The 17,138-nt window shown below is 37.4% G+C and overlaps 1 protein-coding gene across 4 annotated transcripts; it reads left to right on the top strand.

The window, feature by feature from the left end:
- Positions 1 to 9,133: 9,133 nt before the first annotated feature.
- Positions 9,134 to 16,785, top strand: hnrnpa3 (heterogeneous nuclear ribonucleoprotein A3). 4 transcript variants are annotated; one of them, XM_034110055.2, is made up of 11 exons: positions 9,134 to 9,223; positions 10,199 to 10,321; positions 11,876 to 12,022; positions 12,104 to 12,314; positions 12,395 to 12,484; positions 12,592 to 12,663; positions 13,025 to 13,072; positions 13,234 to 13,383; positions 13,510 to 13,626; positions 13,731 to 13,822; positions 15,083 to 16,785. In XM_034110055.2, the coding sequence occupies exons 1-10, from the start codon at positions 9,206 to 9,208 to the stop codon at positions 13,805 to 13,807; spliced, it is 1,053 nt and encodes a 350-aa protein (XP_033965946.1). In that variant the 5' UTR covers positions 9,134 to 9,205; the 3' UTR covers positions 13,808 to 13,822; positions 15,083 to 16,785. The 4 variants fall into 4 exon arrangements, with proteins under 4 accessions (XP_033965946.1, XP_033965949.1, XP_033965948.1 ...); XM_034110058.2 differs by lacking the exon at positions 15,083 to 16,785 and adding an exon at positions 13,924 to 14,425 and having other exon boundaries at positions 12,592 to 12,627; XM_034110057.2 differs by lacking the exon at positions 15,083 to 16,785 and adding an exon at positions 13,924 to 14,425 and having other exon boundaries at positions 13,510 to 13,611.
- The last annotated feature ends 353 nt before the right edge of the window (positions 16,786 to 17,138 follow it).

Genomic DNA, 17,138 nt, shown 5'->3' with positions numbered 1-17,138 from the left:
CCAGATAAGCAGAACAGGACAAGATAAGGAAGCGAGCCTGTTACAGCAAAGTGCAGCCAGATATTCTGATATTCTGATCAAGTCCCTCTGGACATTTACTCTCTGATTCACCCATGAAAGCGCTATTTTATCAAACTATTTTCTGCAGAACTTTAATCAATGCACAGGAGAGCAACTGCTGAATCTGCTAACTTTGCTCAATTGACTTTATTTACTTAAGAAAAATAGATATATGAAAATCCATTTAAGAATCTTTTGAGAGGCTTCCACCGGTGCCTGTTACTTACATTACACATAACTTAAAATCATGTTTTGGTTATTAGTAGTATCCCAATACAATGCAAAATATATATGTTGTTGTTGTTGTTGTTGTTGTTGTTGTTGTTGTTGTTGTTGTTGTTGTTGTACAGTTTATTCCTTAAATATGATATTTAGCACATTGATGTAATAATGAGAACTTTTCTGGGTTTTTATACTCTATATATTTACTTAATTTTTTTTTTAAAGGGTTAATGGCAATTGGCTCAACCTCAGGCTTGTGTCCGAGCATTGCGTGGAATTTATTTATCAAAGCTACCACAATTTGCATCAAATAGAGAACATTCAAAAACTAGAAGAATTAGAAGAAACATTTTTTGTAACCATTATACAATTTACACATAATAAGAAAATAACCATAATAAGAGAAAACCAAAGTAATATCTGGATGAATGTCAAAATCAAACAATACCAATTTATATTATATTATTTGCATAATAATGAATGTGATTTCAAAGGGGAATTATTGGATTATTTTTTCTGACAAAGTTCCTATCTTTATACCTTACATCATTTATTTTCTAAGAGATGTTTATTATAGAAAAATGTATTTCTATAAAGTCTAAAAATGTGTTGAAATGCAACTGATAGTAATCATTTCTCTAACAGGATAAAGGGCCATTGAAGATTTGCCTGGGTCGACTTGCAAAATGACCCATGCCAACACTGGCTATTATCCTACATTAGTCATCGGCTCCTGGGGCCACACAAGCCTTATGGAGGATCAGCTTATTCAAAACATAGAAATGTGTTTATCTGTTATATGTTTGTGTATATAACTATACAGTATATTGAGGTTGTGTGTTACACACAACCTGTGTGTGTTTACAAGTCTGTGGGTGGATTTAAAGAGTGTGTGTGTGTGCATGTCTGTGAGGCAGTATTAGATCACCAGGTGCGAAGGTCATAATTCTGCTTCATCGTGATGCAGATAGTGTTTACTGTGTCCAAGTGGTGCCATTAGACATCATGTCTGCCGAAATGTAGCCGTTGCTTCTCAACCAATAGATTGCTCCTCTCATCATCAACAGTGCAATCATTCTCAGTGATAGTCAAACACAGGGGAGGGAAGAGGAGCCGGCCCTCCAAGATGGATGTGTGTTATTGTTTGTGGGATGACAGTGTGTTTCAATCAGGTCCTCTGTGCTCTAATCCCAGGTAGAGCTTTTGAAGTGCTGAGTCAGTTACTGCTTCATCGATCCATCACAGTGGGTTAGTAGTGGGCAGGTGTACTCCCCGGCTCCCAGGAGACGGAGGAAACACCTGCCCTGCACTGCTCGGGACTTCATCATCCCACCATCCCTTTGTCTCGATCTGCCGGGAGCTCAACGTCGGCCCACAGAAAACTGTGAAAGCAGCACTTTTGTGGTCGTTTGTTGCCCGTACACAAAAATTAGAGGGAGGGAAGGATGGTTTTCCCCTGCCTCCCACAACTGCCCCCTACTGTATTCCTCACCCATGAAGAAGGGACATGCAGTGAATGGACCGCACACAACTGCCTTGGAGCAGGTTCACACCATTTAAACAGAGAGCAGGCATGCAGCACAGATGCAGTCCCCAAACTATCATTTTATTAGTCAATCCCTGTGTTATCAAAATCAAAACTCTTTTATGATGGCTGTATAGGAGGATGACTTTGGAAGTGCATTGAAAGAAAGCATAGTGTTTATTATTACATCTGAGATCAGTGGGCCAGTGAGGGGTGAGAGTCTATGTTTCTTCTGCTGCAGGCAGTCAATTAGTGCCACAGGGAAACACAGCACTCCTCTGTTACTGTCCACTGAGGAGCTGTAAATAAAGGTTTTTATTACATCACACTATCTGCGTCCCTCCTCTGGACATCAATAGGCCAATGCATCCTAACATTATCACTCCTCTTCTTTCTGTTTGTCTCTAAAAATCAAGATGGAAGGTCATGGACACTGACTTAAAAATGCAAAAATGATCAAATTCTTGGATAGATTGGTATTTTTGTACTGACAGTAGCACCAACTTTCACAGCCATGGATCCTAGCATTACATTATTCATTTGGGAAAGGATTGACAAACCCAACAACCTAACACGCTTTATTGCTCCCACAGAGCATTTGAAGAAAACCGGCAATTATCTGTCCATATACAGGGGAAGGAGAAAAATACTCCAAGCCCATCCTGACCTGTAGCTCATTTAAAAGGTTTTGTCCTGGCCTGTCTGACAGCATCAATACACACTGTGATGGCCTCCATGTATCAGACTAAAAGAATCGGTCAATATTTAAAAGCAAACTAATTGCATAGATGTTCAAAGATATATGATAACAGAGTATCTAAGACACTCAGATACTCTAGCACAGTTCTCTATGAAGATAGTTATTTATGTTGAAAGAAATGTGATAATCTTTTCAACACTGATCCCTGTAACACATTAGCTTATACTATTTTGACTGGAACCATTCAATGTTAATACAGATTTACATTATACAATTATTGGAATGGAAACTGAACAATCTGGTGCCACTAAAAGTTTTTAAAGCTCGCTTGGATGCTACTCAATCGGAAGCTGTTGGTACCTGTTCATGTGGATAGTTATGTAAATTGTAATCCCTGTAATTTTGCCGTATGATGTCCTTTTTGTTGTTCTGTTTATGTTTTTATGTTTCATGTGGAACCTACTTGAGCAGGTCTCCCTTGAAAAAGAGATCAATGATCTCAATGGGATACACCTGGATAAATAAAGGTTTGAAATGAAATGAAATTACAGTAGTAGCAGTAGCAGTACAGAGAGTTAAAACAAATATACATATGGTAATCTGTTAATTCACTTATAGCTTAAGAACATGCAATACAAATAAGTGTTATACAACTTTGTATTGCATGTTCTTAAGCTATAAGCAATCTCAAGCTATATGCAATAAAAAGATGTGTACAGAATGAATAAATACTAAAGTCAAGTTTTGTGCCTAATATTTAAAGTACATTTTGGTTAATGTTCCTCTCAGCTTGTAAACGGCAGAGTGCTGAAACTTCATTTTTACTTAAAATACTTAAATTGGAGAGCCACATAACTATTATTTTATATCTGAAAAAGAATTAAAATTATTATGGTGTATACTCTGAGGTCAGACTCTATGAGGAAATGCAATCTTTAATAGGTATAAATATCGAAAATAATTGCATGGGTGAAAATAGAAAAGGAATTGTTCCTATAAAGAATATGGTTGTGTAGTATATGCTACTTTCCTGGTAAACATGATATTCTAAGGTTATATAGAAAAACATATTATTTGGTATGTTTCCAGTTTGAAAGCACATGAATGTCATGTGATGAATCTGATGCAGTGATATGTCAATTTTAACACTGCATGTAGATACACGTACATTACTGTAACCAACTTCAGCTCCTGTAAATTGAATGCTGATTCTATTTATATTCATTGTGACTCACACCCAGTTTCCTCTATGCAAGTGAGCAGGAAACAGATGCTAGGAATTGTTCTTTCCCTAAATTCCTCGGAGAGAGATTGTACTCAACACCGACGTGTGAGATTGGCTTTGTACTTGCATGCGAAAAGGTAGTAGACAGTGACTAAATTGACTCTCTGGTTTCCCTGCTCTGAATCTCCATTTCCTCAGAGTTTCCACTTGCGTACGTCCGTCTACCTCATGGCAGGCAGGCTTCCCTAATGGAGTCATGGAGCCAAGTCTACTTTCTCAGGACAAGGTCAACCCTTACACCCCAGGCACCACAGTCAGAGGGTTAGGGTTTGCTAGGACATTGAGTTCATACAAATATTTCAGTCACATATGGTAAGAAAAAGTAAACGGATATGACATATGCAGCTAAAAAAGGTGATCAAAACAGTAACAATATAAAACTGTTATCTGTTCTATTCTACTATCTGTGTCTAGTATCTGTTAATAACCTTTAAACAGCCTCCCCAATAGAGTACAATTTAGCTATGCAACAGTTAACAAGGACAAATAATAAAAATGTGTTCCCCATAATTACATTAATTAAGGAAGCAAATAGAAACAAATGAAATGATGGTTTCAAAATGATTGCAGATCATCAAGTAGACAGAGCTGTGACACAAGGGGAAAATAATAATTTAGTGTCAAGGAACATTATTTGACATTTACAAGGTGATATGATTTGAAAATAAAAGGTCTATCTTTTCATGGACCATGGTGCCATCTAGAGGACGCTGAACATCAGGCACAATATGACCCTCATTTATAGATTACATGTTAGTGTTGTTATTTGCTCTGTGTAAATAGTGGGGCTTGTGCTTGGTCATGCAAACTTCTTTTTTTTTGTCGGAGAGGATTAAGGGGAATTATTGGAAATGAAACCCTACAGGCTTAGCTGGTCTTCCTTGACACTGGCACCTTATGGAGCATTGTGATATGGTGCCACCTACTGTTGGAGCACTTCCTCTATAGCTGAACAGAGTGCAATCAGAGCAGCAATGCTATATTGATCTAATCCAATTAAACCGCTACAAAGGTCAAAACCGATACAATTTGATAAGTGAGTGTGTACGTGTGTGTGTGTGTGTGTGTTTCTGTGCTCTATATTTTCACCCTTCGCCACCTGATAAGAATAAAAGGGGGAAAGGTTATATTCATGCTATCCCTCACCTCACAGATGATTTGCAGCCCATGGCTCCTCCCTCACAAAGATTTACTGTACATGGAATTTTTGCTGACATGGTACTCTTCGGCCACTGCGTCTCAGATATATAGCAAACCATAATTTGGAGGTGTAAAATGGGTATAAAACCTGTATTAATTATTTAATCGTGGTTCTAAGTGCTGCCTTTTAGTCCACACCAGGATGTCATCCCCCTCTATTGCAGGGGATCGTTATATCACTCATTTGTCACAGAAAAGTTACAATCAAGATATGGTAAATCAGAGCAAACCTAGACTTTTTTATTAGCGTCATTAACTATTACTTTTATTAATTTGTAACCCCATTTAATGTAAGTGAACTGCTAATTACATTTCAATCTCAGTTTTTTTAGCGCTAGACCCAGTTTAAGGCCAACTGGAATACAAATTAGTGATGAATATGCAAAACCACAGTGGTAATACAGGAGATGAGACTGAAGAAATAAAAACCTGTATCTTAAAATGTCATATAAAAGGACAAAGCAGTGCACAGAATAGAAATGTCCCTGGCAGGTAGCACTGTGTGGGTCCTGTGATATATCTTTGTGTCATGGGGCAGTTAGGTACAAAGACTGCGGGGTGATCAACAACCAAACAAACATGTTGTCCTGAGGTTGGGGCGAGGAGGTGTACACAGAGCATCCATCAAACTACATCTGTGAGAGGCTGATACTGTACTGTTTGCTCTCACTGCACTCAGCTTAGCTCCACCTTACAACATCTCAGATGTAGGCTTTTAATTATCAGGTTATTTATCAGGCCCATGGTAATGATTGCTGGGCAAAGTGTAATGCTATCAAGGTACATTCACTTTTTCATAGTGAATATCATAAGCCAAAAAGCATTTTTGGGAGTAATAAGTTGTTTTTATTAAAAGGCATACAGTCCATTAAACAACATTTATTCTGAAACTCGACATACTGTGATTTCAGTCTTGTTGAAATAAGTCAATTACAAACATTATCTTGAAAATGCAGATACTACTGGCAGTGTTGTGAGAAGTATCCAGGGTATTTTACTTGAATAAAAGTGGTAACGTTAAAATCATTTAAAGAAATCCAAATTAAAGTCTTCTATGTCATTAAGGCAAAGGTACATAACATTACATTTGTTAGACACTTTTATCCAAAGCGACTTACATACATTTGGTACTTTGGACAATCCCCACAGGAGCAATTTGGGGTGAAGTGTCTTGCCCAGGGACACAACAACATGCTGATTGCAGTGGGACTCGAACTTGCTACTCCCTGAATCGAAGTCCAGCACTCTATTCACTGAGCCACAGCCGCCTCTAGTACATCAGCATTAATAGGTTTCATTTTATTAACATGAACCAAATTCAAACTTATTTATTCACTATTCACCATAACACATTGTTAAATCAGTATGTTTTGCATTAAATATGAATATATTGCTATTAACTATTCAATTTAAAGCAACTATATATATATATATATATATATCTAATGTTGTTTTATAAAATGCAGAGAAGTATGAAATAATATCATGTGAAAGACTTTAAGTTAAGTACCGTAATATAGTACTCACTGAGTAGTTGCACTTAGTTATTTTCTCCAATGACACATGGTTATACATATCAGATTCTGACATTATTTAACAAATTCAAACTGCCTTGTTAAAATGAATTAAAAAGCATTAGCTATATTAATAAATGTTGTGATTTAAAACTTTTTATTTCATAAGAACCTCAGCTGTCAAAAGTTGATTTATACATTGATCATTGACCGCCACATTAACATTACATTAACATGATGCACATGGCTTTCTTACCCAGTCATACTAATGCTTGTTTGGGTAACTCCTGGTCGTCACTATTCAAACAAAGACAAACATTCACCTTGACATTTGGAAAATACCCTAATCATCTGCTGTACTTCACACAGGGTTCAGAGTCTGTAACGTTGGTCTGGCTGAACAGGCCTCCAGAGCAAATACACAGATAATATATAACAGCTCTTTGTGGTCTGCAGTACCATTACCAATCTGAAAAGATGAAAATTATGTTTACATATGTTCCCACATGGCAGGGCATCAAAGATAAAGATGTTAAACAATAGAAAAAAGGTGATATTGGTGTTACTGCTTACAATAATGCACCCTCATCAAGGGTAGCCTTCTGAATATACTCTATATATTATATATATATATAATTATGTTACCAATTACTCACATTCATTAGGAGCTCAATTAAAGCAAAAATGTAGCCCACAGTCAAAACTATAATTTGGCTGTGAATTACGCATTTTTTACATTTAATGCAGCCGTTTTTGCTCTATCGGCTGGTGTTGTTATCTTACAAATGTAACGATAATCTTTAAACAAACACAGTAACTTATGTAGAATAAGAAGGGCAAAATACAGCCTGCATGTGAATTTCAGCTATGGACTGATCATAAATACTCATCATTAACAGTGTCAGAAAAACATTACCCTTTTTATTGGGGCTGTATTTTCCTCGCACACTACAATAAAGTTAATGACAGACATTGTCTTAACCATAAAACAGTCATATATTCGGACGCTGGTCAGCTTCAACAGGCTCAGTAACATCTGGCTCATAAATCTTTGCCCTTGCCCGGTCAAGTATTATTGTCAGAGTGATTTGACTTGATTTAAAAACACAGATGTATGTCATGTTTCCACAATTACAGCTGAAAATAACTTGAATATCAGCCTTGTTACACATTTAACCATGCGTGCTCTGATGGCATTTGGTCCGAGAAATGTATGCTTAATGTTTAACATCGTGCTATATGTTATCATGAATGAATGTTTTCATGAACGTTAACAATGAAAGCGCTGTTTGAGACGATGATATAACAAATAGACAGACAAAACACCTCCTTACAATATGATACAATAGCCCTCCAGTGAATATACAACTCTGTGAAGTTAATTTGCTCCACCTATTATGTGTGTTACTCTTTTCCTTTTCAGTATTGCAGCGCTTATGTCTGACTTTTTTGCCTTTCATAGTTGCTATTTCTGTAAGCTGCCTTTCTTTAAACACCAACTTATACAAATAATGATGCTCTGCTAAAACTGGAAACATAGGCCTACTGTTTATAGTGTTGAAACTCACACTGTAGTTGTAATGTTTAGTATCAGTTAAACGTTGAATAACCTTGGCATGTGGCAAGGGGTTAAGTTGCAAAATTCACACTAGGGTGCCAAATAATGAAGAAATGCATTAAGAAACAGGAACTGTGTGTGGCTAAATGCATGCTTGTAGTGGTAAAAAAACTAACCCCAAAAAACAATGCATCCTAGTGTCTGCAAGTCCTGGGTGTCCTTATAAGATATCCATTTTTGTTTTAAAGCCCATCCTCCTGTTTAGCCTATATTTGTATTCAGGGTTGTTAGTTCATTTTGAATTGGCTTTGTTATGAATCTATACTCTAAAGACATACTGTCTCTTTTTTAATTGCAAATATTGTCTTAAATGGTAGACCACCAACAGTTCACTTGATTCAAATATGTGTTTAAATAAACAGCAGACACAAAATTAGCAGTTGAGATCAGAAATGGCCATCAAAATAAATCCACACCCAAAAATCTACGTTAATTAACAGCAAGTGTGGGTAAAGCCTACTATAGAAGTGCACCCAATATATGTGTGCTACTTGTAAACAGCACTCAGCTGTGTCCCTTGTGAATTCAATATCACATTTATTATGGACTGAACTCTGCCCAAACAATTCAATGGCTGGGTGAACATCAACTGTTCTCTCAAGACCTTTATAACCAGTAGATGGCGCAAATTATAAAAACAATTCTCCCTTGTATTGCACAAAACAAGACAGCCAAAAAGGACAAAATGGGCGAAAACAACTTTATATATATAAAAAACAATCCCTCATGTACATAATGTATGCGTTATAAACTGCATGAATCACTGTAGCTTTCATGTACTAAAATGTGAGTTTTGATTATTTTCCAGAACAGACCAGGGAACCTGATGGGGATACTGGGAATAAAAGGATATGGGTAAGAACTACCTTCATAAGTGAAACAGGGTTGGTGAGAATAATTTAAAAGATAGCTAAAATCATGTTGTACATCCATTGGGAAATGACATGATGATACCACTCTTGTACAGTAGGTGGCGGTCTACACCTTTACATTGTTTGCGATCCGCCAATAAAAAGAGAAGAGAAGAAGATGAAGGACTGAACAAAATTACGTGACACGCGACACACTTAGCTAATCAGTGATGAACAGCAAAATGGAGGTGAGTTTTCGCAAATGTTGCACATTAAATACGGTTATTTAAAACGCATTAAAGCATCGCTTACTCTACACAAATATGTATAACAGTGACGAATGAATGCAAGGTGTTGTGTTGAAACGTGATGCTTTTCTGTTGCTTAAACGTTGACCCAAAGTCATCGCTGTTTAAAGTAGCTAGCCTTGCAGCTAAGATAAGATAAGCTAATGGTGGTAAAAACCAACCAAAAGCTCTGTTGTGTGACAGTTTCATTTGACTGTTACATGAACGTTGTTGTTGGCTTCCTTTGACACACATTTATCAATATAATTAATAGATACATTTTGTTTTTGGTTATAACGCAAGGCTCAACCTGCAGCTTTACTAAAGTAAGCTAACATAAACGCTAACGTCATTGCTGAGGCCCGCCAGGCTAACCCAGCTGTAATCATTGTTAAAATAAGTGTTTGTTCGTGCACTGGGTTTTTTGACAACTTTATTTTACACTGCAATGATATATTCAACATTCAACATGGCGCAGTCTGTCGCTTGAATGGTGACATAAAAACAATGTATTAGCGATATTTGTGTGCATTTATCAATCCGCGAGAGAATCAGAATCCAGTTTATTGATAGGTACGTTTACACATACAAGCAATTTGCTTTTTTGTATGGTGGTGCTAACATTATCAACATAAGGAAATAACTTCTAACAGAAAAGGTCAAAAAATAGTAGATAATAAAATATTAAATAAAATATAATAATGGCACGTTTTACACCAAATATAAGTATACAAAATAAACTAAAAATACAATTTAATAAATGACAAGCTGCAGTATATTTTTTATATATATTTTATAGTTTGTTTGCAGGGTGGGAGGGCCACAAGCTTCCCAGTAGATGGTAGTAACTTCATCCATGCAGTAGTAATCGTACTTATTTCATGTAACACTATTTACAGCGGCAATTATATATTTTTCTTGTTATGCCTTTTATAGGAGCGTGAAGCTAGAGAACCTGAGCAGCTCAGAAAGCTGTTTATTGGAGGACTGAGCTTTGAAACAACCGAGGAGAGTCTACGGGCTCATTTTGAACAATGGGGAGCTCTTACTGATTGTGTGGTACGTATATGTTTTGTTGTTATGTTTGGCATTATGGCCTCTACATAGGGCTGGGCGATTTTTTTTTTTTTCTAACTAATGGACAATTTTCAATTTAATCCTCGATTTTTTTTCAGTTTTTTTCTAAACAAATCAGACCATGGCAAAATGTAAATACATATTTTCTTTATTAACACAATAAAAATACATGAGATTACCAAGTAGTCTAGGCCTATGTGAACAAATAAGTTGTTCAAGAATAAAAATAAATAAAATAAAAACAGCACCACGGCACTTGGCTGTCATTAATGTGCAAAGATTTTTTTTAAATCAAACTGAAAAAAAAATCTCTTGTAGGCCATCCCTGAAAAAACTTGTAAAATGAAATACAACAAATAATGATAATGAAATGAATAATAAAAAAATACCCTCAAACAAAATAACATCCCTTTAACTTTCTAGGAAGTTGTCTTTCTACAGACCTTACACAGAACAGTTGTTTGTTCTATGTATGACCGCTTGTACCCGAACCACTTCCATACAACTGAAGTAGCACCTTTTTTAGGAATGAGTTCTTCATCTGTGTTCGTGGACATTTTTATGGTACGTCTGTCGGTGAAGCGGTGAATGTGATTGTAGTAGGCTATGTGACTACCCGATCTGCAGCTCTGCACATGCGCACAGTGTTATAGATTAAAATCAATGTTTTTGATGGCATAAAGTACCTTAAACATACCGTCAGTTTAAATGCTGTTTTATACTGAAAAACCAGACGTTCTCGTGCGCAGTTAAGCTTTTATTCTGAAAATCCTTCATCTCCGGTTAGTATTTAGCATGTGGCTAATATACCATTTACTATAGAGGTGAATTTAGTAGCGATATGACACGGAGTGTTGCACACCGAAACCTACTGATTTCAACACTACAACTACTGTATAGACGTCGAGATATTATTATTGCTGAATATTAAATGAAGGTACAGTTTATTTGAATACGTTTGTGGGTACAGACGTGGGTAGCATGAGACAACAACCGGAACTACCAGAAATGAAACCAGCCGTGAAGTTTTTCCTGTCTTGAGTATTGATTACAGCGTTCAAAACCATATTAAATGAAAAGTCATGAAAGAGATAAGGAGGAGAAAAGGCGTGTTTATTTATATATGTAATGTACAATGTCTGAGTCCTCTGTTATGCTCAACAACGAACAACGAACACAGCATAACAACAGCAGATCGGGCAGAGCTGCAGATCGGGTAGTCACAGGCAATGTGGCTGAGTTTTGTGCGCGTTCTGGAAAGTGAGAGAGTAAGCTACTACGGAGTCCCTTAAAGCAAAACAAATCTGCGGAGTCTAGAAATGTTTTAAAATCGCGATTTTTTTTTTTTTTTTTTTTTTTTTTTTTTTTTTTTTTTTTCGGTTCAGCCATTTCACAAACCGTAGGAAAGTAAAAATGCAAATTAATCGTGAAAACCGCCCAGCCCTACCTCAACAATAAGAAACCATATTAATGTTCAAAACCACCATCTTGTTAAACTGTTATCACCACCATGGTGTATGTCTTTGTTTTTTCTAGGTGATGAGGGACCCTAACACCAAGCGTTCTAGAGGGTTTGGCTTTGTGACGTATGCGGCTGTAGAAGAAGTCGACGTTGCCATGGCAGAAAGGCCTCATAAAGTGGATGGTCGTGTTGTTGAACCCAAGAGGGCCGTGTCCAGAGAGGTAAACAAATCCCCGTCCTGAAGGCAGAAACTACAGCCATGTTGGTGTTTGTTGTGTGCTCATTAATGCTCTCTGTTTCAGGACTCCAATAAACCCGGCGCCCATCTGACCGTCAAGAAGATCTTTGTCGGTGGGATCAAAGAGGATACCGAGGAGTACCACATCAGGGAGCATTTTGAAAAATATGGAAAGATTGAATGCATTGACATCATAGAAGAGCGCTCCACTGGGAAGAAGAGAGGATTCTGCTTCGTCTCCTTTGAAGACCATGACACAGTGGACAAAATAGTTGGTATGTTTTTAGAGTTAACACAGCTTTCAAGCAACATTTAGTAATGGTATGTAAGTGTATTGTTCTTGTTTTCCTCACAGCCCAGAAATTCCACACGATCAATTTCCACAATTGTGAGGTCAGAAAAGCTCTCTCAAAACAGGAAATGAGTACTATGTCCACCAGCAGGGGTAAGCACACTATAAATATATTTCTAATGAACATTTAATTAGTCTTTTCAGCCATCAGTTCATTGATGTTGTTAAGGGTTCTAAAATGACACATTTGTACATATCAGACAGGAGTGAAGGTTCTGGAAACTTCATGGGAAGAGGTAATTTTGGTGGTGGTGGTGGCAACTTCAGTCGAGGTGAGTAGTAATTGAAAGCCAGATTAAAGTTCCTCTGGCACTAATTACACAACAGCAGAGGCATTTAATAGGGATGTGTACGAGGGAGAGTAGGTTTCAGGATCTAATTTGTACTGACGCACTAAAGAAAGTAAAATAGTTGTATCTCTTCTCTTTTTTTTAATGAATGTGGCGTAGCTATAGCTATCTGGTCAAACTGGTTGCTCAGCTTGGTGAAAGATCTGTTTTCAAACTTAATGTATCAGTATTGATTTTCATGTGCAGTTGCCATGCCTTAGACAGAGTTTCCAAAATACAACACAAATCTACAATACAGTTCTTCAGCTTTAATGCGTTACTCTATTTTACACTTGTGTTTTAGGAGGCTATGGTGGAGGACGAGGCGGTTTTGCCGATGATTTTGACAATGGTGAGCTTTTTAAGAAAGAAAAGAAGAATCTACTTTAGGATGAGGCGGAAGGAGTTTTATGTTAATGCCAAGCATGAGCGTTTCATGTCACAGTGATGATATGAATTATAAGGTTATGTTGTAATACGCAAGTAAGTTTGCTTTGTTTTTGACTGTTCCAGGTCCAGGAGGTAATTGTAGTGGAGGACCAGGTTATGGAGGTGGCAGAGGGGGCTATGGAGGTGGTGGAGGTGGTGGTGGTCAAGGGTATGGCAACCAGGGAGGTGGATATGGTGGAAACGGTGATGGAGGATACAGAGGCAATGACGGAGGTAAAATAACAAAAAGGTGTTGAGAATTATGATTTGTTAAACTAAGTTTTAGATATTATTAGAAAACTGGCTGTACTAAATACCAGATTTAAAGACTTACCTTTAACATGGACATTTATTTTTCAGGATATGGAGGAGGGAGAAATTACAATGACTTTGGAAATTATGGTGGCCAGCAGTCCAGCTATGGGGCCATGAAGGGAAACAACTTTGGTGGCAGAAACTCAGGTGCACCATATGGTGGTGAGTGTTACCACCCGACTCTCAAAATCAAGTATTTATTGACATTACATAATTTCTGCTGAAAATTATCCAACGTATTTTGCGGTACTAATCTTTAACTGCAGGTGGCCATGGATCCGGTGGCGGGAGCGGTGGCGGGAGCAGCGGCGGAGGAGGGGGCTATGGCTCTCGGCGATATTAATTATATCATGTTTTGGTAAGTTGCATTCTGTTCAACAACACACTCGTAGCACAGTACAGACTGAGCCCTTGAAAGTGCAGATTAACTATTTGTTCTGTCCTGTATCCATTCAACAGGCTTCAGTTCTTAGCAGGAGAGGCGAGGAGATGAGCAAAGGAAATGTCAGGAAAGCCGCAGGTTACTTTGAGACAGTCATCTGAAAGCATTAGAGGAACACTCAAGTCAGACATTACTGCAGCTAAATCGGAGAAGTTTATGGAAGAAGGACTGTATACACAAGACATGAGTGCAGATGATACTCCTCCCTAATTGTGATAGATGTTTCCCTACCCAGCTATTTTTTTTTTCTGTGTGTATATTGTGCCTATGGTATCATGGGTGAAGAGAAAATTGTTTTCTTTTTTTAAAGTTATTATGATTGCTCATTTGCAAGTGTCAAGTGTAATTTGTTTATGTGAAGCACAGTATGTACATCCTTAGTATAACCAGTGTCAACAAACATAAGCAATCTGGATTAGAATCAAGGGAATCCCTCACTCTTTTTCCCAGCACACAGCATTTTAGATTTGTTTGGATTAGAAGAAAAAGACCAAATAAAATTGTTTAGTAAAGTGACAAGAGGTTCAGTGCATCATTTTCCAGAAAGAAATCACACGAGTTATTTATCTGTTGCCTGCACAAATGTTGACTGTGAAGTTAGACAAATTTGCCTGTCCAGAACCACTTCTTCCTCTTTTTGGGGACTATTTAAGACTTCTATGGGTGAAATTGTAAATATACTGTATTTATTTGTACAAATGTCAATGACAAGGGAGTTTCTGGTAGTCCTAGGGCAAAGGCCCATACACCACCTATGCCAGTTTTGAGCGTGTAGGATTATAACGGCCACAAGCACCTGCAGTTGAGCCTTCAGCATCGCTAGTGTGGAAGATTGCAGATGACAGTCAGACAAGACGTCTGCAGCCCCCGCACAGTGGACCAGTCAGCATTTTGAGAGACAGAGAGAAGGCAGCATCGAGCACAACGCCCATGGAGGAAGCTTCTGATAGTGAGCGTCTATCTCTGTCAAGGCTAGCTAAACCCTCCAGCAGCTGGTTCTAGCGAAGAAAGAATAGTTCCTGGACACATTGGAGATCCTGTTGAGTCAGAGATACTGCAGTTTTACCCGAAAGTGCTAGATTTCAGACATTAACGAGAAAAGGGAGTGAGTATTTCACAGAAAGCTGACTTAAGAAGATGAAGCAGGTAAGAGTAACCACTTTGCTTGATTTGCAGATGTGGAAAAGAGGAATTCTCTTCTTGCTGAAAATCTGTAAAGACCTGATAACATGGAAGGTTCTGGATGGGTAAGACTTTTTTCAAAATATTATCGAAGGCTGCTCATTATGTAATCGAACAGCGCAAATGGTAATCACACCAGGTGCAAAGGTTCTTTTAAGGTAAATGGAGCAGGAGCACTTCAGGTATTGTTCCTCTTTGACCTGAATCAGCCTGTGACCTTCACCACAGCTGGAAATATCTTGCAAGCAAAATATGTTTTATTACCTTTGCCATCTGTCAGTCCTGATAAAGCTCATGGTGCTGAAACATCCTTAAGGGAAAACAAATGAGCATGCTCAGGAAAGAAACAATATTTACACTCCCTGGCCACTCTATTAGGCACACCTATATTAAACAATATCACAATTCAATACAGCAGGTCTACAATCAACTTACCTCAGTGTTAAACATATTGAATGAACAGCCTTGAGGTGATGTAAAAACTCCATCGAAAAACAGTAGATGGCAAAACGGCATGTCATAGAAAATTAATGTGACCAAGACAATGGTTTAACTTGAAGACATGTTGAAAAGCAAATCTATTCAAAAATACTCTTAGTTGTCAAAGGAATAGTGTAGACAAATCTTAGCTTTTAGCTTAAAAGCTTTTTCAGTAAAAGTACTGAATATTTAGCCGAGTTCAACATAAGTTTGGAGTTTCAAGCTGATCTTATAAGGTTTGCTTAACATAAAGGGATAATCCTGTACATTTACCTGTTAAGCAGGTAAAACAGTAGGTTTAAACACTCATTCCAATTACAAACCCTTATACGTTATATTTACACAATGCATAGCTGTCTTGAGAGTGATCTATACAAAAACGTTTATTTAAATTAATGTTGATGTAAGATCAATGTCCATCCATTGAAATGTGACCGACATAATTGATGATGCAAATATGATCTTGTTCAAAATGAATGATACATGCACTCAGTGGATTCCACGCAGGTCATGTCTACTCGATCAAAAAAAAAAGAAAACATGCCTGTTGTTTCTCAATCAGTTAAGACAGTGATTCTCAAATGGGGGTACGCGGACCCCTGGGGGTACGTTGGGGTACTGCAAGGGGTACGTGAGATTTAAAAAAAAAAAAAAAAAAGGGTTAATTAAAAAAATAATCTTAGTAAAATAAGTTAAATAGAAAACACAATTGTATATAAAACATTCCTAGAACCACCAAGGTGGTCATCATATACATGTCAAATGTGTGTATTGTATTTTATAGTTTTTCACAATAACATATTACTTAAATTGAAAAACTCCTTGGAAAAATCTGTTATATAAAGGTGTTATGTTGTTTTTTTTCATGCATAAAATGAAAATAATATATCCTTAGTTTGTTGTAATGCATACCAAGAAGGAATTAATACATCACTATATTGTAATTATTTATATAGGCTTTTTTGATCAAAAAATGTCGTGATCGGTCAGGGGGTACTTGGGCTGAGAAAATGTTTCAAAGGGGGTACATTACTGAAAACAGTTTGAGAAGCACTGAGTTAAAGGATAGTGTTTCTGCAGAGGAATGTAGAATGACCAACTCACCGAATAAAGACGTGCTTGACAGAAGCAACCCAGAGTCAGTTAACTATGTTGGCTAAACTGTAAAATGTGTAAAGTTTGACTTATACTCTTAAAATAAAAATATTTTTTCATGATGTGTCTTTTATTTTTGTAAGCCATATACTGAGCTGTGCGTTCCTGTTTGAACTGTTGTCAGTGGGAAACTGTTTCTATATTCACAGCCAGCCTTGAGTCTCACCAGTTTACCTTGCCACACAGCCTTTGATGTTTGTCATGATAGCAGTACATGGGCTTGGTGATCAAAGGTGGTGTTTGTGTGTGAGAGTGCATGTAGAACACATAGTGATTGCGTAGGCTTTCTTTGAATGCTTGTCCGGGTTGGCCCTTTGTGAAGTTGTCATGCATTGCTCAAACAGAGCATACTATGCTGTGGCTCCACAATTGTACTCTTTGTTGCATCACAATGAATGCAGTGGGTGTGATTTCT

The sequence above is a fragment of the Pseudochaenichthys georgianus genome, chromosome 21 (genome assembly GCF_902827115.2).
Source record: "Pseudochaenichthys georgianus chromosome 21, fPseGeo1.2, whole genome shotgun sequence".
Taxonomy (NCBI): Eukaryota; Metazoa; Chordata; class Actinopteri; order Perciformes; family Channichthyidae; genus Pseudochaenichthys; species Pseudochaenichthys georgianus.
The sequence above is the reverse complement of the archived record's forward strand: the minus strand, read 5'-3'. Positions and strand labels throughout refer to the sequence as shown.

What these genes read in the sequence shown, in the direction of transcription:
- hnrnpa3 (XM_034110055.2), top strand. An exon ending in CACAGTGGACAAAATAGTTG is followed by an intron (nt 12,315 to 12,394) that starts GTATGTTTTTAG and finishes TTTTCCTCACAG; the next exon opens with CCCAGAAATTCCACACGATC. An exon ending in CTCAGGTGCACCATATGGTG is followed by an intron (nt 13,627 to 13,730) that starts GTGAGTGTTACC and finishes CTTTAACTGCAG; the next exon opens with GTGGCCATGGATCCGGTGGC.